At 42.6% G+C, this 26,061-nt stretch overlaps 1 protein-coding gene across 1 annotated transcript in view; it reads right to left on the reverse strand.

Moving 5' to 3' along the window:
* The window catches only part of reck (reversion-inducing-cysteine-rich protein with kazal motifs), a 96,474-nt gene that overhangs the window by 15,987 nt on the left and 54,426 nt on the right, over nucleotides 1–26,061 (reverse strand). Inside the window, exons 11-16 of the mRNA XM_079863593.1 lie at nucleotides 23,463–23,675; nucleotides 17,105–17,241; nucleotides 11,106–11,246; nucleotides 9,543–9,731; nucleotides 6,918–7,040; nucleotides 3,590–3,761 (exon numbers count right to left, since the gene is read on the reverse strand). Of these exons, the coding sequence (XP_079719719.1) occupies nucleotides 3,590–3,761; nucleotides 6,918–7,040; nucleotides 9,543–9,731; nucleotides 11,106–11,246; nucleotides 17,105–17,241; nucleotides 23,463–23,675 (975 nt within the window). The remainder of the gene's footprint in view (nucleotides 1–3,589; nucleotides 3,762–6,917; nucleotides 7,041–9,542; nucleotides 9,732–11,105; nucleotides 11,247–17,104; nucleotides 17,242–23,462; nucleotides 23,676–26,061) is intronic.

A 26,061-nucleotide genomic window follows, 5' to 3' on the forward strand; every position in this document is an offset into this window, starting at 1 on the left:
GGGGATACACCTGTGGACCAACACACACACCTGTCTAAACCTGACATCTGGGGATACACCTGTGGACCAACACACACACCTGTCTAAACCTGACGTCTGGGGATACACCTGTGGACCAACACACACACCTGTCTAAACCTGACATCTGGGGATACACCTGTGGACCAACACACACACCTGTCTAAACCTGACGTCTGGGGATACACCTGTGGACCAACACACACACCTGTCTAAACCTGACATCTGGTGATACACCTGTGGACCAACACACACCTGTCTAAACCTGACGTCTGGTGATACACCTGTGAACTAACATGAACTAATAATGAACAGCTGTATTTTTATTAACTAACATTAACAAAGATTAATAAATACTAGGGGTGTAACGATTCATCAACTACATCAATGTATCGATTTATATTCCTATGATCCAACTACATTGATCTGTGCTCGGCAAGTTGGCCTTCCGGACGACATATATCGATCTAATATCGTTTTAAAAGGCAATGAATCGATTGTATCGATACTAGGAAATAAAGCATTGGATTTAAGCACATCAGACTTTATATGGATGTTTTTTCTTAGCACTTTTAATGATAAAGGCGTTAAACGTTACTCGATTCAGTCTGCCTATCTGTGACGTGATCGCCATGCGTGACGCGCCAGCAGCAGCGCGAAGACAACAAGCAGCGCAAAGTCTCTCACCTCAGACAAACGGGCTCTCCTGTCCTCTCAGCTGCTATACTGCAGTAGCGCGCACTCTTCAGTTGCACGCACAAATGCGCCGGCGCGCGCTGTATCACTTCACTAAAGCGCAAAAGAAATACGAGCATGCAACGTCGTAAATTAGTAAGTTAAGTTAAGTTCTTCTAAGTATTGTGTATCACCATGGTAGCCTAATTGATGTTGTTTCCATAACAAAATGCCACTTACTGGTTATTTTGTATATTTTTATATGACTGTGGAGGCTCATACCAAGATTGTATTAACAAAAACTAGTTTGGGACTGCTATATAGCTTAACCTCGCAGTGCCTACTGTTTATCAGTATTTGTCATATTCTTACAATTTTTTTTTTGTATGTTAAGTAAAGGGGGACAGAACTTGTGTGTCAACAATTTTTGTGTAAACAAATGTATTATAATAGGCCTATATAATTCCTAAAAAGGTGGGTCGCGGCTTGATGACCATGGGGAGATGTGGGTCCCATGCCAAACTATTCAAAACATCATTCAGTGTTGTGATAATCGTAATTAATAATCACAATTACAATATCAAGGGAATAATCGACAGTTATAATTTTTGTCATAATCGTGCAGTCCTACTTTATTCAAATAAAATGTGAATGCATTTGACATTAATTGTTGTTTACTTGTTTGTTTATATCCATAATTAATTGATACCTGATTCCCTTACAAGAATTTTTGGCTAAAAAGTCACTGAATCGATTTCAAGTCACTGAATCGTTTCGGATCGTATCGTTCTAAATGAACCAATATCGTCCTTGAATCGTATCGACAATCACGAATCGCGATACAAATCGAATCGTTGTTAAAACGAATCGTTACACCCCTAATAAATACAGTAACAAATGTATTGCTCATTGTCAGATCATAATAATAATAATAATAATAATAATAATAATAATAATAAACTTTATTTTATATAGCGCCTTTAAAAGTAGCATCTCATGTTAGTTAATACATTAAATAATGTTAACTAATGAACCTTATTGTAAAGTGTTACCATTAAAGTTCCCATTACGGTACAAAAACGTTCTCTGAATGTTCTATAAATGTTTTTTCTTGGTTATGCAAACGTTCCATTCTTTAATCATTATAGGAATGTTACTTTTAAATGCTCTCTGATTGTTCTGAAACAAGGAGTAACATTTCCAAACGTTAGACGGACGTCCAACTAAAACACCACATGAACAATGTGTAACTAATGTTTTTGTGCTAATGTTTTATTAATGTTACTAGAAGAACGTTTGTTCATAACTTGCCCGAAGGTTCCCTGTCAGCTGTGATCATGTGACACTGAACTGACAGTTATTTGAAGTGATTTAGTTTCTTGAATCCGGCGTGCAGAGGTCGAGAGGTCACAGTGGATGCTCTGGTCCTCGCTCAGATGTTTAACATCAAAGCTTCCACATTTTATCATCTTGTTTACAGAGGAACAAACATTGCCTTTGAAAAGCGGGCCAAGCAGAGCTTACGCAACATGCATTTCTGTGTTACATAAGACAGATGTGGAAAGATCCTCAAACAGAGACTCGTTTAACCTGACGCTGGAGATCGTGACCGCATGAAAGTCTTCAGCAAACGAACGCTTACAAACACACACACACACACTGAAGAGACCAAACACAGATCGTGTGTGTCCTGATTCAGTCTGAGAACCAGCGGCCGGCGTCAGCGGTATTACTTTTGTTAATCTTTCACAACAATTATTTCAATTGAAGTAATTAATACCATGTTATGTTTGATACAGTGTTATTTTAGGGTTATTGAGAGTTTATTAATAGTTTGGATTGTTTTCTATTTTTATATGTTCTGTTCAGTCATTTTTAAAAAAATGACTATATAGTTTTTATACAGTTTTATTAATCAGTTTCAGTTTTAGTTTTAATAATTTTACTTTAATTAAGATAAACTAAATGAAAATAAGAAATTTTTCCTACATTTTTTATATGTTATTTCAGTTCATGTTTATTTTATTTAAGTTTTAGTGTTAGTTGCAATTAACCCGGATTTTTTATTGATTTTTTTTTTATTTCTTATTACTTCATTTTACTATTACTATTATTTATTAAAGATTGTTAAAGAGTCTTTTATAATATTGTTTAACTTAACTAAACTTATATAAGGATTCAAAATATTGTAATTTTATTATTATTACTAATTATTTGATTAATAAATTATTACATATATTTTAATTTTTTTTATTAAATTGTAATAATTATTACTTATTAAAGATTTGTGCCTTTTATCATATATTGTACATATTGAGGAAAGTTGATTCAAAATAAATGATTATTACAGTTATTCATTAGAAATGTTTAAATTTTATTATTAAAACACTGATTAATGCATTCATTTTTTTACATGTATTAAAATAAACTGGCGTTTTGCATAATTTTATTATATTAATTTATTTATATTCATGTGGCAAGTTGGAGAAATATTTTCTTTCAATAATTATAATTACAATTTAATTGCTATTTTTTTTAGATTTAATAATACAAATTCATTGTCAAATAAGTTTTTTATTTCTACTTATTAAACTGTACTATTATCAGTTATCATCATCATCATCATTATTATTATTAATGAAACTTTGGTCTTTTATCATATCACGAAATGCTTATTGACTATATTAATGGATTCAGAAAGCAGAGTGTGTGAACGGATGGCGAGCAGTTAAAGTGGATGTATGAGGAATCTGTTTCCAGAGGAAGAGTCACACACACACTCCTGATGAACACACTCCAGATCCTGGACTAATCCCGTCTGGACAGAGCTGTGAACTCTCATCTTCGCTCCAGCAGAACAGTCTCAGACAGAATCACTCGGGTCTTCATCACTCACCTCTGGTTCTTCTGGCAGGGGTTGGGCAGGCAGGGGTCGATGCTCCTGCACGAGCCGAACACAAACTGATTGTCCCTGAAGCCGACACAGCGAGCCACACATGCACTGGGATATGTGCGTCCGTTCCCGGCACACACTGGCACGAAGTGATCCGCACAGCCGCAGGGAAGACCTGAAGAAGAAGAGCAACACTAATGGCAAACACGTGCTATTATAATCATACTCTTTTATTTTACCAGAGAAAACTTAGCGTTAAAGTCATATCCATATTTAAGGCTCTTCTGTGATCAAATAAAAGCAGCTTTAGTGAGCAGAAGAGACTAAAGCATTACAAAATCTTCATTACTGCAAAGATTCGACTGGTAGTGTATTTTTAAAATGTCTATATTTTAAATTCCCCTTCAAGGGAACTCGAGCTGCGTCGAAACGCTGTGGGAACGGCCCTGTGTGATTGCGTCATGAAGCACGTCTGGAATCAGTCCAATGGCGAGACGGAACGTCATAGGCGGGTGACGTCATCGACCAGGAAACTATAAAGCACACCTGAATCATAACAGCGCCAGCTTCTGTGCCTTCAGCAAGCGCTCTGTGTGTGAATCATTGTCTCTGGTGTTTTTTGTCTGTCTTTAGAAATTGTCAGGCAGGAGTTTTCACCCTATATAGCCTAACTATATTATGGCGAGCGAACAACAGTATAGAAAGTGTGTTCATGTGGGGATACACACCAACTGTGTGTTGTTTGTTTGGGAGTGCAGCATGCCCAGTCAGCTCTCGAGGGAGGTATGCCAGATATTTTGGCCTAATAAGATCTCCAACAATGAACTGTACAAGAAAACGGGAAGCCGGAGCATCACCACGGAGATTACACACAGACGCCTGAGATGGCTAGGACATGTGTTGAGGATGGAGCAGGACAGCATCACAAAAGTCGCCATAAAGGGATAGTTCGGCCAAAAATGATATTAAACCATGATTTACTCACCCTCAAGCCGTTCGAGATGCATATGTCAATCATTTTTCAGACGAACACATTTTCAGTTATTTTAGAAAATGTCTTAGATCTTTCAGTGGTTATAATGTCAAGTTATAATGTGAAGTCCCAAAATGTGCATGCATCCTTCACAAAAGTAATCCATCCGTCTCCAGGGGGATAAACGAAGGCCTTCTGAGGGTAATCCGTGCGGTTTTGTCGTAAAAATATACATATTTAAAACTTTATAAATGAAAATAACTGGCTTCCGGCAACGGTCGACGCGCGTTCACGGGAGATGGATGCCGGCGTATGACGTAGGACGTAGCGTAGGAAGCGCCGTGACGTAGAATTAAGATGGACACCACCTGGCAAAAGAAAACCTAGGAGGCCCAAAACCACCCGGTGCAGAACCGTGACAAAAGAGCTGGAACAGATGAACCTGTCATGGGGAGACACCCACTAACCACTCGTGTCCTTCGTGGCACTCTGAGGCTGAGGCCAGCAGTCCGCACGAGGGTGCCAACTTGGGACTTGGCTGTTGTACTAGAAGGCCTCTCCCTAGCTCCGTTCGAGCCTATTGAAGACGTTTCTGAGAAGTTCCTTACTCTTAAAACTATCTTTCTTATTGCTATCTCGTCTCTGAAGAGAATTGGAGACATTCAAGCACTCTCGGTTTCACCCTCGTGCCTGGAATTCTTGCCTGGCATGGTAAAGGCCTTCATCCTAGGCCTGGCTATGTTCCTAAGGTCCCTACTAATATTGTTACTAATACCAATAGTACTGAACGAGACACTGCGTCACCCTGCCATACTCCTGGCATGCTCGTGATCGACTTGCTTCAGCCTATCAGAAGCTGGCGCTGTTTGATTTAGGTGTGCTTTGTAGTTTCCTGGTCTGTGACGTCTCGTCACCCCATTGGACTGATTCCATACGTGCTTCATGACGCAATCCCACAGAGGCGTTCCCACTGCGTTTCGACGCAGCATCACGTTCCCTCTTCAGGGAACTATGGTTAACCCCCTGAGGTCGGCAATCACGCCGGCGTGATCTGCTCGTTTTTTTTTTTATCAGTGCAAAATACTCTGTTGATTTTGATTTTACATACTTGTGTTGTACATCATTCAAAGCTGTTAAATGTCTTCTTTTATTTGTGTACACTCATAATAAAAACAAAATGTTGTGTTTTCCGTAAAACAAAGAAAATAAACATGATGCGCGTTCTGCCGTCTCTCTCAATCTGAAACTCATTCTGAAACGCGACAGAAAATGACCTGTTACTCAGCGAATGTTTGTCACACAGACTTAAAACGCATGTCTATACAACGCTTGGAATCTCTATTTTTAAAGTATGTAAATTATATAAAAAACAAATATTATATTTTTAAGTAATCCATACGAAAGCAGCGGCATGTACAGTTTCTCAAACGCGTCCTAATTAATTATTTTAGAGGAACAAGATGCCACTGAATAAGTCCTGCTGACTTCAACATTCACATAAGTCTCCATACATGAACATGCTAAAGTGAAAAATCAAACACCATGGAAATGAAAGGTATGTACTATGTTTCAGGAATGGCACAAAGGTGTGTGACAGTTCAAGTCTCTGTCTTTAGTTCAGTGTGTTAAATAATGTGTTTTTTTTTTGTCATTTGTGTATCTTTGGATTATGTTGTGTTGTAAATAAATTAAAAACAATCAAAAAGCCATTCTTTTTTAAATCTCCTCATTCTTTGTGCAAGGTTGCTCAGAATGATAGGACCTGATAGCTCCTAATAGGGCCGTTAGGGGAGGTTCTTTGTCTTTCTCAGGTGAGAAAAGCTTACATATTAATGAGCTCCCGCATAAGGCTTTTTCACACAAAACACGTCGTAAAATTTTTAAATCAATATATTGTCTTATCTGAATGAGCAGTCAGGGTGATTTTCACATAGTTTTGAAGCAAATATTCTAGGCTACGTCATACAATTTTCAAAAGTCTTATGAAGAAATAATCAGTATGGGTTTCATGAGCTTATTTCAGTGAGAATTGTTTTTTGTATTTTCACAAACCACGCATAAATGTTATTATCTCAAAACTACAAACTTTTACATACATGCTGTTGATATATTATTGTAGCAGAGTTTGTGCTGAATACAGTGTAATTAGACTTTAGCCATGAAAATGTCACAAGTAACAGAAATAAGCACAAATGTCAGAGCATGTCAGAACACCTCCAGGGCCCAGAAAACAGCTCAGACCCCAGAGGGTTAAATAAGTAACCGAGAAATGTTTTGTCTGTTATTGTGTATAATAGTAAGCATGAAGAACTATATTTGAATATAGACACAGGTGCAATCTGAGAAACACACACACACCTGTGAAGCTGCGCCGGTCCTCGTCTGGTCCGTCGGACCGCAGACACTGACGGGACGAGCAGACGGTTTCTCCGGCGAAGCAGGAACAGGCCTGGCAGTCGAGCCGGAACGAGGAACCGTGAGCTGGACCGGAACATCAGATCAGAACATCAGAACACTGGGACAGATAACATTCACTCGCTCACAACATTCACTCGTTCACAACATTCACTCGCTCACAACATTCACTCGCTCACAACATTCACTCGTTCACAACATTCACTCGCTCACAACATTCACTCGCTCACAACATTCACTCGCTCACAACATTCACTCGCTCACAACATTCACTCGTTCACAACATTCACTCGCTCACAACATTCACTCGTTCACAACATTCACTCGTTCACAACATTCACTCGCTCACAACATTCACTCGCTCACAACATTCACTCGTTCACAACATTCACTCGCTCACAACATTCAATCTCTGAGACAAACATTCACTCGCTCACAACATTCACTCGCTCACAACATTCACTCGCTCACAACATTCACTCGCTCACAACATTCAATCTCTGAGACAAACATTCACTCGCTCACAACATTCACTCGCTCACAACATTCACTCGTTCACAACATTCACTCGTTCACAACATTCACTCGCTCACAACATTCAATCTCTGAGACAAACATTCACTCGCTCACAACATTCACTCGCTCACAACATTCACTCGCTCACAACATTCACTCGCTCACAACATTCACTCGCTCACAACATTCAATCTCTGAGACAAACATTCACTCGCTCACAACATTCACTCGCTCACAACATTCACTCGTTCACAACATTCACTCGCTCACAACATTCAATCTCTGAGACAAACATTCACTCGCTCACAACATTCACTCGCTCACAACATTCAATCTCTGAGACAAACATTCACTCGCTCACAACATTCACTCGCTCACAACATTCAATCTCTGAGACAAACATTCACTCGTTCACAACATTCACTCGTTCACAACATTCACTCTCTGAGATCAGCAGATTCTCCACTGAGACTCCTTCTTCCTTTGTCTGCGTTTGCAATAAAGAAATCTGCACAATCTTTGAAACTTTGCAGGTCTTTTACATTCACAAACAGCTTTATTACACACTACATGACTGGGAATATTCAAAAAAGAATATTCAAAATCTGTGTTACAGATTTCTTTATTGCAAACGAATAACTATATATATATATATATAGTTATAGTTATTCCCATATTCTCATATTATGACAAAGAATATAACACTACACATTTTGTTTTCATGCAAACAGTAAAAATCCTTGCGAGATTAGTTCATCTTCTAATACGCATCGTTTGAGACAACTATAAAGCACATCTGTCTCTAATAAACCGCTTTAGAAGCGGAGTAAAAATAAACATGAAAGAAAAGGCAATAAACTCATTCAGGTTCAAACCAACAGGCGTAAAATGAGCTGTTTACAAAAGAGGAATACTAATAAAAACAAGAAGAAAAGACCATTTCAATTTATATGCATTTATTCTAATTAGAAGGTGTTAAAAGTATATATATATATATATATATATATATATATATAAAAATCAAATAAAAACATATATGTGTATTTGTGTGTGTGTGTGTGTGTGTGTGTGTGTATGTTACACAGATAATGTTTTTAATGTTTTAAACAGATATTTAATGTTTAAAACATTTTGGAAACATAGCAAGCAACTATAATTATTCATCCTTTGAGAATTAGATGAATTACCGATGCATGAATTTGTCGTTTCATGCAACATCTCACCAATAGATGGCAGCATCCACCTTTCAATAGTCTCAGTTTTCTACGTCTTGCTTTAAACTTGCAATAATAATTAAATAAAAACTAACAAAATCGTAGGTGTCGGTTATATAAAACCATCATGTAAAACACGTGATTAAACTACATTACTGGATTAATATTTAAAGTGCCCCATTATGCTTTTTAAAATATTCCCAGTCATGTAGTGTGTAATTAAGCTGCTGGTGAATGTAAAAGCTCTGTAAAGTCTCACAGATCAAAGCGCAGATAAACTGTCTTTTTCTCTCCTAAAAGAAAGAAGTGATTCTGAACTGAAACGAGTCGTCAGTAATTCAGTCTCTCGTCCTGCTGATCCTGTGTAGGTTTGTAACTCATTAGCATAATGCCAGCCTGTGGTCTTGATTGGCTGAGCAGCGTCTCTTAGCCCCGCCCTCAAACACTGTAGTGTATCTGAGACTGGAAGAGTTTGGTTCGTGTTGTTCGTGTGGAGAAGACGCTGTTTTCTGAGATTGATACGGTAAAACCCACGCCATCATCACTGTTCGTATCTCTGAGATCAAGAGCTGAGATTCAGATATGATAATGAGCGTTTGCTTTCTGACCAATCACAGCAGACTGGGCCATCTGACCAATCAGAGCAGAGCAGCTCTCAGAGAGGCTGGGTTTAGAGACACTGAATCTTCGAACGAAATGATGTTCAATGTTTATTATGAGGAAAATGAAAGTGTTTTTTGACCTCAGATGCACGCAAACCTGTTGTAGGACACTCTTAACAACATTAGGAGCCTTTAAAATAGCATGATAGGGCAGTTTAAGCACTCAAGTGTCTTACTTCTGCGCTGTCCTGCGATGAGGCAGGTCTGGGTGGTGTCGACACATGGCATCTCAGCGCAGTTCTCCAGGCGTCCGCTCTGACCGCAGGTACACACCTCGTAACAGCCCACCTGTGCGCTCCTCGTGGGCACCTGGATACGGGCGTCCATCGGCACCAGGAACTCCGACGCCTCTCCCAGTTTACAGCCTTTGAAAACAGAACAAACATCTCCAGACTGACGTCATAATACAATCCTAAAACACTGATCTATATTTGCCTGAACTTGCAGTATACATTAGAGCACACGACGCTCGGTATCCCACAATGCAGTTCGCTCAACTTGACCGTACTTCTCTGCAGTGTAAAAAATTACTGGAGTATGTTTTACAAGAAAATATTATTTCAGTCTTTCTACCAGAGGGGTTTTGACCGAAAAAAATTACTTTTTTTTTTTTTTTTTTCTTCATCGGAATGGTACGAAATTTGGTAAAGGTTTTGGGACTTGCTGTGTGAACACACTCACACAAAAATCATGGACAAGATTCTAACAGGTTAAATGGTCCTGAATAAAATAGTCACACTTGTGTTCCTCGCGATGAGCGCATTGGAAATGAATGGAAGACGAATTTCCTCTAGTGGAAGCGAAGAGTCGTCTTTGAAAAGAGATCAAACTTCAGTCTGTGCTTTAAAACATTCAAGATTTACGACAGTTTAAGATGGAAATTTAAGAATTTTAAGTTTAGAATTTTAGGTCTATGCTCAAAAAGTGAATAAATGGATTATAAATACAGCGTAAATATAATTTAGTACTATAAAATCCCCTAAAAATACAAAATATTAAATAAAAAACATTATCGAACAAAAATATAGTACATTCATTCATTGAAATAAAATAAACAAATTTCTGTCACGCGAAGAGCACCAGAGGGTAAAAATTACACGTTTAATTTAACGTTACTTGCCGTCCCTTTTACTTCTGATTACTTCTGATTTCTGAGTGAAAATTGTTTCAAAGTAAATCCTACAACAATAGTTTTTTGTTTTCCCAGTGAATAAAAAAGGATATTAGCAGTGATAGCAACTCAGTTAATATTAGATTAATTTGATTGAAAAAGCAAAACTGTACTTATTTCTGAGGTAAACATGCAATTAAAGTCATGTGGCAACAAAACAGCATTCTACAATTGTATGATATATAAAATGATATAAATTAATACTTTTGATAAATGATTAAAATGAATAAAATAAATACAAAATAATAAAATGTTGATTTAAATTAAAATAAATAATGACTAAAATGAATAAAATAAATAAACAAATAAATAAATAATGCATCTAAAAGTACAGTACTACAGTGAGCAGAAAAAACATAATAATGCCGTGTAGAAGAAACCAAATATTTTTCAAATATTTATAATATAATTGTTTTACTGTGTGAATTGGTTCTTTATACATGAAAATATATAGCTGCCTTTTAAATTTGAGGATTTTCTTGTGGCATCTGAACGATAGAAAGTCCCAGTCTAAATAAATGGCCATTATCAGTGCAGATGTTGTGGTGTGAGTGAGTGATGACGCTACCAGGAACGCAGAAGTACGGCAGGCAGTCTTGTCCGGGATGGCAGCCCTTCCGGTTGACCTCGCACAGGTGATTGCTGGGACACGGGTTCGGGTTGCAGGGATGGATGACTTCTTCAATGATGTTGTCAAAGGGACTGGGAGCTGCAGACAGCAGGAGTGAGATCAGACGAGATGAACGGGATCAGACACACTGAGAGGGATCTGGACGGGATCAGACACACTGAGAAGGGTTTTGGACGGGATCAGACACACTGAGAGGGATCTGGACGGGATCAGACACACTGAGAGGGATCTGGACGGGATCAGACACACTGAGAGGGATCTGGACGGGATCAGACACACCGAGAGGGATCTGGACGGGATCAGACACACTGAGAGGGATCTGGACGGGATCAGACACACCGAGAGGGATCTGGACGGGATCAGACACACCGAGAGGGATCTGGACGGGATCAGACACACTGAGAGGGATCTGGACGGGATCAGACACACCGAGAGGGATCTGGACGGGATCAGACACACCGAGAGGGATCTGGACGGGATCAGACACACTGAGAGGGATCTGGACGGGATTAGACACACCGAGAGGGATCTGGACGGGCTCAGACACACCGAGAGGGATCTGGACGGGATCAGACACACTGAGAGGGATCTGGACGGGATCAGACACACTGAGAGGGATCTGGACGGGATCAGACACACTGAGAGGGATCTAGACGGGATCAGACACACCGAGAGGGATCTGAGGATCTGGACAGGATTAGACACACTGAGAGGGATCTGAGGATCTGGACGGGATCAGACACACTGAGAGGGATCTGGACGGGATCAGACACACTGAGAGGGATCAGGACGGGATCAGACACACCGAGAGGGATCTGGACGGAATCAGACACACTGAGAGGGATCTGGACGGGATCAGACACACTGAGAGGGATCTAGACGGGATCAGACACACTGAGAGGGATCTGAGGATCTGGACAGGATTAGACACACTGAGAGGGATCTGAGGATCTGGACGGGATCAGACACACCGAGAGGGATCTGGACGGGATCAGACACACCGAGAGGGATCTGGACGGGATCAGACACACCGAGAGGGATCTGGACGGGCTCAGACACACCGAGAGGGATCTGGACGGGATCAGACACACCGAGAGGGATCTGGACGGGATCAGACACACCGAGAGGGATCTGGACGGGATCAGACACACCGAGAGGGATCTGGACGGGATCAGACACACCGAGAGGGATCTGGACGGGATCAGACACACCGAGAGGGATCTGGACGGGATCAGACACACCGAGAGGGATCTGGACGGGATCAGACACACTGAGAGGGATCTGGACGGGATCAGACACACTGAGAGGGATCTAGACGGGATCAGACACACTGAGAGGGATCTAGACGGGATCAGACACACTGAGAGGGATCTGGACGGGATCAGACACACTGAGAGGGATCTGGACGGGATCAGACACACTGAGAGGGATCTGGACGGGATCAGACACACTGAGAGGGATCTGGACGGGATCAGACACACTGAGAAGGGTTTTGGACGGGATCAGACACACTGAGAGGGATCTGGACGGGATCAGACACACTGAGAGGGATCTGGACGGGATCAGACACACCGAGAGGGATCTGGACGGGATCAGACACACCGAGAGGGATCTGGACGGGATCAGACACACTGAGAGGGATCTGGACGGGATCAGACACACCGAGAGGGATCTGGACGGGATCAGACACACCGAGAGGGATCTGGACGGGATCAGACACACTGAGAGGGATCTGGACGGGATTAGACACACCGAGAGGGATCTGGACGGGCTCAGACACACCGAGAGGGATCTGGATGGGATCAGACACACTGAGAGGGATCTGGACGGGATCAGACACACTGAGAGGGATCTGGACGGGATCAGACACACTGAGAGGGATCTAGACGGGATCAGACACACCGAGAGGGATCTGAGGATCTGGACAGGATTAGACACACTGAGAGGGATCTGAGGATCTGGACGGGATCAGACACACTGAGAGGGATCTGGACGGGATCAGACACACTGAGAGGGATCAGGACGGGATCAGACACACCGAGAGGGATCTGGACGGGATCAGACACACTGAGAGGGATCTGGACGGGATCAGACACACTGAGAGGGATCTAGACGGGATCAGACACACTGAGAGGGATCTGAGGATCTGGACAGGATTAGACACACTGAGAGGGATCTGAGGATCTGGACGGGATCAGACACACCGAGAGGGATCTGGACGGGATCAGACACACCGAGAGGGATCTGGACGGGCTCAGACACACCGAGAGGGATCTGGACGGGCTCAGACACACCGAGAGGGATCTGGACGGGATCAGACACACCGAGAGGGATCTGGACGGGATCAGACACACCGAGAGGGATCTGGACGGGATCAGACACACCGAGAGGGATCTGGACGGGATCAGACACACTGAGAGGGATCTGGACGGGATCAGACACACTGAGAGGGATCTGGACGGGATCAGACACACCGAGAGGGATCTGGACGGGACACACCGAGAGGGATCTGGGATCAGACACACTGAGAGGGATCTGGACGGGATCAGACACACTGAGAGGGATCTGGACGGGATCAGACACACTGAGAGGGATCTGGACGGGATCAGACACACTGAGAGGGATCTAGACGGGATCAGACACACTGAGAGGGATCTAGACGGGATTAGACACACTGAGGGGGATCTGGACGGGATCAGACACACTGAGAGGGATCTGGACGGGATCAGACACACTGAGAGGGATCTGGACGGGATCAGACACACTGAGAGGGATCTGGACGGGATCAGACACACTGAGAGGGATCTGGACGGGATCAGACACACTGAGAAGGGTTTTGGACGGGATCAGACACACTGAGAGGGATCTGGACGGGATCAGACACACTGAGAGGGATCTGGACGGGATCAGACACACTGAGAGGGATCTGGACAGGATCACACACACTGAGAGGGATCTGGACGGGATCAGACACACTGAGAGGGATCTGGACGGGATCAGACACACTGAGAGGGATCTAGACGGGATCAGACACACTGAGAGGGATCTAGACGGGATTAGACACACTGAGGGGGATCTGGACGGGATCAGACACACTGAGAGGGTTCTGGACGGGATCAGACACACTGAGAGGGATCTGGACGGGATCAGACACACTGAGAGGGATCTGGAACCGAGAGGGATCTGGATGGGATCAGACACACTGAGAGGGATCTGGACGGGATCAGACACACTGAGAGGGATCTGGACGGGATCAGACACACTGAGAGGGATCTAGACGGGATCAGACACACCGAGAGGGATCTGAGGATCTGGACAGGATTAGACACACTGAGAGGGATCTGAGGATCTGGACGGGATCAGACACACTGAGAGGGATCTGGACGGGATCAGACACACTGAGAGGGATCAGGACGGGATCAGACACACCGAGAGGGATCTGGACGGGATCAGACACACTGAGAGGGATCTGGACGGGATCAGACACACTGAGAGGGATCTAGACGGGATCAGACACACTGAGAGGGATCTGAGGATCTGGACAGGATTAGACACACTGAGAGGGATCTGAGGATCTGGACGGGATCAGACACACCGAGAGGGATCTGGACGGGATCAGACACACCGAGAGGGATCTGGACGGGCTCAGACACACCGAGAGGGATCTGGACGGGCTCAGACACACCGAGAGGGATCTGGACGGGATCAGACACACCGAGAGGGATCTGGACGGGATCAGACACACCGAGAGGGATCTGGACGGGATCAGACACACCGAGAGGGATCTGGACGGGATCAGACACACTGAGAGGGATCTGGACGGGATCAGACACACTGAGAGGGATCTGGACGGGATCAGACACACCGAGAGGGATCTGGACGGGACACACCGAGAGGGATCTGGGATCAGACACACTGAGAGGGATCTGGACGGGATCAGACACACTGAGAGGGATCTGGACGGGATCAGACACACTGAGAGGGATCTGGACGGGATCAGACACACTGAGAAGGGTTTTGGACGGGATCAGACACACTGAGAGGGATCTGGACGGGATCAGACACACTGAGAGGGATCTGGACGGGATCAGACACACTGAGAGGGATCTGGACAGGATCACACACACTGAGAGGGATCTGGACGGGATCAGACACACTGAGAGGGATCTGGACGGGATCAGACACACTGAGAGGGATCTAGACGGGATCAGACACACTGAGAGGGATCTAGACGGGATTAGACACACTGAGGGGGATCTGGACGGGATCAGACACACTGAGAGGGTTCTGGACGGGATCAGACACACTGAGAGGGATCTGGACGGGATCAGACACACTGAGAGGGATCTGGACGGGATCAGACACACTGAGAAGGGTTTTGGACGGGATCAGACACACTGAGAGGGATCTGGACGGGTTCAGACACACTGAGAGGGATCTGGACGGGATCAGACACACCGAGAGGGATCTGGACGGGATCAGACACACTGAGAGGGATCTGGACAGGATCAGACACACCGAGAGGGATCTGGACGGGATCAGACACACTGAGAGGGATCTGGACGGGATCAGACACACTGAGAGGGATCTGGACGGGATTAGACACACCGAGAGGGATCTGGACGGGCTCAGACACACCGAGAGGGATCTGGACGGGATCAGACACACTGAGAGGGATCTGGACGGGATCAGACACACCGAGAGGGATCTGGACGGGATCAGACACACTGAGAGGGATCTGGACGGGATCAGACACACTGAGAGGGATCTAGACGGGATCAGACACACCGAGAGGGATCTGAGGATCTGGACAGGATTAGACACACTGAGAGGGATCTGAGGATCTGGACGGGATCAGACACACTGAGAGGGATCTGGACGGGATCAGACACACTGAGAGGGATCAGGACGGGATCAGACACACCGAGAGGGATCTGGACGGGATCAGACACACTGAGAGGGATCTGGACGGGATCAGACACACTGAGAGGGATCTAGACGGGATCAGACACACTGAGAGGGATCTGAGGATCTGGACAGGATTAGACACACTGAGAGGGATCTGAGGATCTGGACGGGATCAGACACACCGAGAGGGATCTGGACGGGATCAGACACACCGAGAGGGATCTGGACGGGATCAGACACACCGAGAGGGATCTGGACGGGCTCAGACACACCGAGAGGGATCTGGACGGGATCAGACACACCGAGAGGGATCTGGACGGGATCAGACACACCGAGAGGGATCTGGACGGGATCAGACACACCGAGAGGGATCTGGACGGGATCAGACACACTGAGAGGGATCTGGACGGGATCAGACACACTGAGAGGGATCTGGACGGGATCAGACACACTGAGAGGGATCTGGACGGGATCAGACACACTGAGAGGGATCTGGACGGGATCAGACACACTGAGGGGGATCTAGACGGGATTAGACACACTGAGGGGGATCTGGACGGGATCAGACACACTGAGGGGGATCTGGACGGGATCAGACACACTGAGAGGGATCTGGACGGGATCAGACACACTGAGAGGGATCTAGACGGGATCAGACACACTGAGGGGGATCTGGACGGGATCAGACACACTGAGAGGGATCTGGACGGGATTAGACACACTGAGAGGGATCTGGACGGGATCAGACACACTGAGAGGGATCTGGACGGGATCAGACACACTGAGAGGGATCTGGACGGGATCAGACACACTGAGAGGGATCTGGACGGGATCAGACACACTGAGAGGGATCTGGACGGGATCAGACACACTGAGAAGGATCTGGACGGGATCAGACACACTGAGAGGGATCTAGACGGGATCAGACACACTGAGAGAGATCTAAGGATCTGGACGGGATCAGACACACTGAGAGGGATCTGGACGGGATCAGACACACTGAGAGGGATCTGAGGATCTATGCTCACCCAGGTATCTCTCCAGCGGGATGCATCGCTCCGGGTCGTCGGTGGGCGACAGCATGTCACAGATGCGCTCCGGGGTCTGTCCTTCATGGAAGCGCTTCCGGTCGCCACACTGGCTCAGGATATCCACACAGTCCGACCTGAGGACACACCAAATAGAGCACTCTTGTTCTTTGTGGAATATTGCAGTGTTTATTGTAAATTATTTTCCGGTGCATATCATTGTTGTGTTCATAATCTTGAATCAGAATAGAGTGTAGACTGTATAAAGTTTAAAGTTTTGAGAAATCTGAGGTATATTTTTACAGACTGCTGAAAGCTACAGAACAGAGAAGCAAATTAATCGCTGGGATTCACAGAAACCACTGGATCCAGGCAGAGAAAGCTGGATTTACAGTTATCATTTTGTGTCAATATGATGAATTTAGGGGTAAAATCATACCCTATATATTGTATTGTTACATATTGTATTGACAACTCAATTAAATATTTGCCATCGTATATTCTGCATAATTGGACGCTTTTAAAAAACTATACAAGTTTTAGGGCTGGACGATATGATGATATATATAACATTGATAAAGTGATCACATGGATTTAGACCTATATATTGTATTTATATAAAGCGTTCACAGGCAATTAGAAATCTGGCTCATATAAATGTCAGGAAACATGATTCCTGCTACATGTCGTTATCCATGATCACTGGATCTTTGTTAAGTTGTAAGGAACACTATATCGAGTCCAACCTTTAGTTTAAACCGATAATCGTTTGTTTTAATTGCGTTTTCGCAGTTTCCTCCATTAAAACCATCAGCAGCTCTTCTGCCACTCAGTCCGGCTGAGGGAGTGTGATCCCGCGGGAAAGTGACGTCAATGCAAACCCTCTATAACTTCCCCTCTCTCTTGCAGCATCTCTTCTCTTCTCTGATGACGAGGGCGGGGCTATAACCTGTCACTCACATGAGATCAGCCAATAGCAAACCACAACCATGATCCAACCAATTCCCCACAGACACAATCAAGCCCCGCCCACATGTGTTATTGTTCCAGAAGCGTTTCACTCGGATATACGACACTATAGGGAATGTTCCTTGAATTCTAAGGTAATGTATTATCAGTTTTAATGTAATGTTATCTTGATGGTAATTTAGTGTTGATTTGATGGTTATCTGGGTAACACTTTACAATAAGGTCCATTAGTTAACATTAGTCAATGTATTAACTAACATGAACTAACAATGAGCAATACATTTGTTACTGTATTTATTAATCTTTGTTAACATTATTTAATAAAAAAATACAGCTTTTCAAACATAGAAGTATTGTTCATTCTTAGTTCATGTTAACTAAGGTAATGACTAATGTTAACTAATAAACCTTATAAAGTGTAACCATTATCTGTTATTTTGAGAGTGTTGCTTCTGTGTTACAGTTTTTTTCAATTGCTAAACGACAGTGAGCACAACTGGAGCTACATGTGCAAAACTCTAACTACAGTCTGCACTACCAGCAGTCACCTGAGCTCAACAGTTCACATCACCTGCAAAACTCACTCCAAGCAACACAACTCTTAACACACGGCTCAAAACAGGCTGAGTGCAGCCAAACACTATACACAACCCTCACTGAGATAACACACACTGTCACTCAGAACACACTGAGATAACACACACTGTCACTCAGAACACACTGAGAGGAAAAACACTAGCATCAAACACCAATAAAGAAAATACTAACTTTTCATCTTTACAGTTTGAACAATTTCAGTGACTTCATACAAAGTAATATTTTCTTCAAAGAAAAGAGTGACATTCTTTCACATGATTTATTTCAATTTTTAGAACATAAAAATTCTTTAAGGAAAAGGAAAATTAGCAGTTTGCTTCAATAGTCTGTAGTAATTTACGGAATTACAGTAATGAGAAAAAAAAGGTAGAAAGTAAAAGTACATACTGTAATTCGAACAAATAATTGAGGGGCTAATCCTGCCTCTCTCTAGCATCAGGCCACAGGCTTTCATCAACATCACATCTAATGTTCTCTCTTGCCATGCACCTGTGGAAGAACCTTCTGGAGTGCCTTATCCATTCCCTGGCACTCGTGTCCTCACATCCGGCACGCATGGCTTCCAAAAGATACATTTGGTCATGTGGGTGGTGACCAAACACTTTCCACCTCCACCCATACAGAAAAAAATATATTGAAATATATTTTACAGTAAAGTGTAAAAAAATGTATGTGGCATATATTCCAAATACATTGAAATATATTTGCATTGTTGGTCACTTATATTTATCATTTTGAAATATATTCTGAAATATAACAAAAATATATGATGTTACTGTAAGTGTGAAATATATTTACATATATTTACTGTAACTAAAATATATTTATTGGGCCAATTTCGAATATTTGCATATATTCCAAAAATATATTTCAAATATATTTCTTTTGTGTATGGGAGCCTTTCAGCTGAAACTGCAGTCAGCAGTGTTTGAAAGGCACAAGGCTGAACTCTATTCTGTTTTGAATGTGTGGTTCACAGTTTTGACAGCAGTGTGTTAGCATTTGAACAAAGTGCTGTAAATCCACAGTGTTGTGCAGGTTGTGGTTAAAGTCATGGGATGAGTGTGTAGAGTTTTGAAAACTGTGTTCAAGCAATGAGAAACGAACTAGAGTTTGGTCCACATGAACTGCTGCTGTGCAGACTGGAGTTAGAGTTTTGCACATGTGACTCCAGTTGTGCCCACTGTCGTTTAGCAATCGAAAAAAACTGTAATGTGACGTAATGTTGTGTCAGTGTTAATGTAATGTTTCTTTTAATGAAATTCTAAACCATTAAAACAACTTTTAAACCATTCCAGAAACAAAACTGTTGTTATTTTTGCCTAAAATCAAAAAACATGTGACACTTCTTAACTCGCAATTGAGCTTTTACTTCATATATTTGCTTTGTAATATCAATTGTGACGGGACGGCCCTTCAAAGGCAGGATCATAATTCATCTTCAGCTGCGCGAATCCAATACATGCAGCTCTGGAATATGTTGGAATATCATGAAAGGACACAGACGGCGTCATTCCTGATCACTAACAGTTATTACATGAATTATCATGTGTGCTTTTGTTGTAAATCAGTGTGTTTCTGCTGGTGTCAGAGGCTCAGATCGGGGCCAGAGCTCTTCTCTGTGCCTCTGCCAAGCGTGAAACTATCGTGACCTTTGCCCTCAGACAGAGCAGATGAAAGCCAGCTTCCTGTTGACTGTACACACACCGTACACACACCATACGAGTGTTTCAGGACGCCTTTCAACTGCCACATGTCCATATGTGCCATTCCCGGGAGAGGTTCGATGTCCCGCGGCGTCTTTTCCCATTCCAGCCGTGGATTTGTTGTTTCTGCTTGACTCATAGTGACAGAAACATTCGACCTGTTTTGTTTAGCAGCACATTGTAAGACACTCAACTAGCGCACCGCTGAGTGAGACTGATGCGTCTGAAAATATGATCAACCTTAAACATCAGTGATAACAGACAACTTAATAGTAGTGGCATAATTATCCTCATTTATTATTTATTAAGTCTATTTTTGATTCACTAAAAAGAACCGGATCATTAGAATCATTTGTTTGGGAATCGGATAGAGCAGCATGATTAATCGATAAAAGATGGCAATCTCGATTCAAACAGAAGACAACGATTCTCCTGTGTCTATTAAAGCTTTGACGAGTGCGATCACAGCGAACACTCAGATCTGTGTTCTGATCCAGAGAGAGCCGTTGTCATGTATAGATATGAAACGGCTTCTTTTAAACCACACAGTGTCATTATTTCTGTCTTACAATCATTCATATCATCACAGCAGTACTGGAATACAAGATTATAGTTCAGATATAAACACTGATGTCTACAGTAGAGATCAAAATAGAGTAAATCACCTTTTGAAAGTAACATAATGCTTCAAATAACGACGTACTACATCATTACACCAGTAGGTGGCGACAAGTGACTGTTAGAAAATGTATTTTTCATTGAATCGTTCATTAAAAAGAGAATCATTCGCTGATTCATCCAGTAATGAAATAAGTGTAGTATATGAGCGAGTCATTGAATCATTCACTCCACTCGATGTTTATTTTGATAATTCAAATTAATTTGACATTTTTTAAGTAGATGCAGCATTTTGCCTGAATCTCTAGAAAACTACATGTTATTTTGTTTAGTTGTCTGATCAGAATCGTGCGAGAATCTGATCTCGGTCTCCGGATCGTGTCTGATCTCCAGAATCGTGCAGCTCTAGAATCGGACAACAATCGTCACGCTTTCGGCTTCTTTACTGGCGGATGTGTTGTGTCTGCGCGACTGAATAAGTTTTGTATTTTAGTAGGATATTCCTGGAGGAACAATGCATGTGCAAGAGCTTTCTGTGTGTTTCATGGAAGCCTGCTGGAACAGGACCTGGTGTCGGATCACGCGTGACTGATGCATTGTGGGTCGCAGCCGGCCATTAATCATAGTCACCGCTCTTCATTCATTGCCAGTGTTTGAGAAGATCTGCGAGCTGAATGCTTGTAGTCACAGGTTTATAGTGCACATAATACATATATAACATTCATTCCAACCCCACAGGTATACTTCTATTACATGTAATGGACCACTAAAGATTTGTGCTAAAGCAACATGCCGGTTTAGATTTCAAAACCCCTCATAAACTGCAATTACCCGGATATGTTTCATTTTCACTGCATTAAAGAAAACACTGTGAGAGAACACACACGACTCACAGAAAACTGGCGTCAACAGGCTGTTTGTGGACAAAAGCGTGGATTATGTGACTTTTATACGGCAACAAAATGTTTTTTGGTATAAAAAGATCTCATGAAATCTGAACAAACACAAAACAAAACAGGAGAACAAAAACATCAAATACTGCGTTTTGTAAGAAAATGAAGGCCTCTTTTATGATCAGCAAGATGTGCTATATTGTGAAATTATTTTATTATGACAATTAAGCACATTTTTCCCCCATCATTATAATGCAAAAAAATATAATATAAAGTATATTATATATCATAACTGCAAAGTATTTATACATACATTATAGTAATGTTTGTTGTAGTGATCAGTTTTATGATATATTCTAATTAGTGCTGTGAAATGATTAATCGCATCCAAAATAAAAGTTTGTGTTTACATAATATATGTGTGTGTACTGTGTATAATTATTTTGTGTATATACATACACACACATGCATGTATATGTTTAAGAAATATTTGCATGTATACTGTATATATATTTATATATCATTTATATTATAAATATAAATATAAATATTTTATATATAAATAACACATTCTTAAATATAAACATATGTGTGTATTTATATACACAAAATAATTATACACAGTACACACACATATATTATATAAACATTTTATTTTGCATGCGATTAATCATTGAAAAAAGATTAAAAAATAAAAGATTTGATATTAAGATTGAAATAAAGATTCTGTGGATGTTGGTGAGAAGCGTGTGTGTGTGTGTGTGTGTGTGTGTGTGTGTGTGTGTGTGTGTGTGAGTGTGTGTGTGTGTGTGTGTGTGTGTGTGTGTGTGTGTGTGTGTGTGTGTGTCTGTGTGTGAGAGTGTGTGTGTGTGTGTGTGTGTGTGTGTGTGTGTGTGTGTGTGTGTGTGTGTGTGTGTGTGTGTGTGTGTGTGTGTGTGTCTGTGTGTGAGAGTGTGTGTGTGTGTGTGTGTGTGTGTGTGTGTGTGTGTGTGTGTGTGTGTGTGTGTGTGTGTGTGTGTGAGTGTGTGTGTGTGTGTGTCTGTGTGTGAGAGTGTGTGTGTGTGTGTGTGTGTGTGTGTGTGTGTGTGTGTGTGTGTGTTTGATTTATATTACATTGTGGGAACCAAATGTCCCCACAAGGATAGTAAAACCTGAGATCACCAGCCATGAGGGAAATGGGTTAATAAACATACTAAATTATATTTTTTTGAAAATGTAAAAATGCAGAAAGTTTTCTGTGATGGGTAGGTTTAGGGGTAGGGTTAGTGTGTGTGTGTGTGTGTGTGTGTGTGTGTGTGTGTGTGTGTGTGTGTGTGTGTGTGTGTGTGTGTGTGTGTGTGTGTGTGTGTGTGTGTGTGTGATGGGTAGGTTTAGGGGCAGGGTTAGTGTAAGGGGATAGAATATACAGTTTGTACAGTATAAAAACCATTAAGTCTATGGAGAGTCCCCACAAAGATAGTGAACCAGACGTGTGTGTGTGTGTGTGTGTGTATGTGTGTGTAAGAGTGTATGTGTGTAAGAGTGTATGTGTGTGTGTTGTGTGTGTGTGTGTGTGTGTGTGTGTGCGCCGCTCACCTGCAGATGACGCTCCCCCTGGATCTGCTGTAGCAGGGTTTGATCTGCAGGGCACAGGCCACAGCCTTCCACATCTCCGGCCGGCACTTCCGGATGTCCAGCACTGGGATGTTCATGAAGGGCATCTTGATGCTTCCATTGGACCAGAGCTTGAAGTCGTTCATGGCGCCCTGGTCTGACTGAACGTTGCAGCTGCGAAACAGCTCCGTCGGCCTGAGAACAACAAACCCGACGTGAGCGGCTCCAGCCTTACACACACTCGCTCACACACTCGTTCACAGCATACAGACACCAGTTAGATAGATTTATAGAGCAACAGGACACAATTGCGCACAGTCTTGACTTTTATTTTCCTCAGAAGCAGCAAATGATGCCATTGAAGACATAAAAAAGACCATAAAAATCAGTTCTGTTTCTAATTTTAAGCAGAATCGTGTTGTTTTGTGGAATTGCCGTCTTATTGCATCCAACTGTTCACTACCGTCTGTCACTGAATAAACACACTCCAAAGCTTCGGGAAGAGGGACTTCCTCAGGAAAGCTGGAGCAGAGAGAACCTTTTCCCCACTTTTTATTCCTTCTAATGATCCGGCTCTCTTTATAGAGCCCCAGTGTCGGATGGGTGGGGTAATTGTTGGGTAAAGACCGGCCGTGCTTTCAGGGCTGAGGTTTCTGGATGTGGTTAGACGCTGATTCTGGTCATCGAAAGGTTTGTTTACAGCGTTTTCTTCTGGGTGTGGCGGTGGATTTACAACAGGAAATAGAAGAAAACCTTGACAATGATCATTTATATACAGTATGTCTCTGTGTGTGTGTGTATATATATATATTCAGTACCATGTGTGTATGTATGTGTGTATATTCTTGTGTGTATTCGTTGATGAACAGAAAGTTAAAAATTCAGCTTTGATCACAGGAATAAATTACACTTATATTCACATAGAAAACACCTATTTTAAACCGTAATACTATTTCACTGTTTTGACTGTATTTCTGATCAGATAAATGCAGCCTTGATGAGCAGAAGAGACTCTTTCAATTAAAAATCGTACTAACCCCAAACATTTGAACGGTAGTGTATATTTTTATATTTAGTGGTTTGCATTTTTATATTTTATATACGTGTTTGTGTGTGACTTTTATGAAATAATGAACATGCAGCATCTGATAAGCATGATCTATTTGCCACTGGCTTCAAATAAAGGTTCACAAAATGAATAAAATCCACTCTTGTATTCTTTGCACGACTCATTCTGTCAGTTAGATCAAGTCCAGCCGCTGATAACCTCGTCTGGTCAGGGTGAAGTTATGTCTTCTGCCCGTCTGGGTTTGTTTGTGCAGAGGTAAACGCTGTGGGACGTCTCTCAGACCCGCTGTGGTGTCTTCAGGGTGAGTATACGGCACCGCAGGCGTTCCCGACACTCGTCCCCTCCGCTTTCTTCCGTGTTTGCCTTCAGCGCGCTTTGAAATCCGCAGGAGTGCCCGCCACCCAATCAACCCCAGGAATCCTTCAAAGAAATCAAAGCCAGCGGTTGTTTTCCTGAACTCCAGATCCCATCGGAGAAGCAGGGGTGCCATCATCTCCGGCACTGCGATCCATCAGGCTCAGCCAAACAAAACAATACCCAGAATACTTCACATTGCACTGGATTCCTTCCTCGCCCTGGGGTTCACAGTCACTCTATCTATCTTTTTATATATCCAGGGATTTATCTTTCTACTTATGATAAAGCAATATGTTTTATTGAAAAGTAAAGTACAAATACTAATGACGATAGATCAAAAGTGCCTAAGGTCCAGTCAATAGATGTTTTATTGCCCGCCACTTCAGAATATTGAGTACAGGTGTTAGCACTTGTTCTGATCATGTGTGAGTTTCAGTGTCTTGGGTTTTTTCCATGCATCCGTCAACATCTCCACCAGCTCCCGCCACCAGCCTTTATTAGATTCAGAATCTGGAGGGAGAATCTCTCACAGGCTCTGAACAACATGACAAGCCATTTCATCATCTAACTAGGCTTGTTATGACACTTTCACAAGCTCTTTGTGTAAGTCGCACTCATTGTTTTAAAGGCCTGAAACTCAAACTTTTGAGAGGGCTCATGGGATTGACGAGTGCAGCGTGTAAGCGTTGGTGGGAAACCAGCGGTCCTGTCACAGTGATCCATGCCTTTCTGACCTGAGAACAATGCTGGGCTACTGCTGCCATCATAAATCATGCTGTCTACATCTGTAACCCACAGAGAAACGGGCAGGCCAGAGACAAACCCAACAGTATGACTGCTGGATGTTCATTTTCCCATGTAACATAGACCTTGTGTTCAGTTACAGAATAGCATCCGATCTCATGAACCTGCTGAACCCCTGTCTTATAACAATATTACTGGAGCAGAAGCTATAGCTGGATATATGCTCAATCATATGCCTATTTTATACAACAGTCCAATAAACAAGAAGTTAATATTGAGTAACATTAGACACAATGTTACTTACTTTTCTTGCTTTGCAATGAAAACAGCCAACAAAACAAACACATCTCAAACAAAGCATAATGCTGTTTTATTACTGAATGAATCAATGTTTTGAACAAATCTGTCAAG

Source organism: Squalius cephalus (assembly GCF_949319135.1).
Source record: "Squalius cephalus genome assembly, chromosome: 25".
Lineage (NCBI taxonomy): Eukaryota > Metazoa > Chordata > Actinopteri > Cypriniformes > Leuciscidae > Squalius > Squalius cephalus.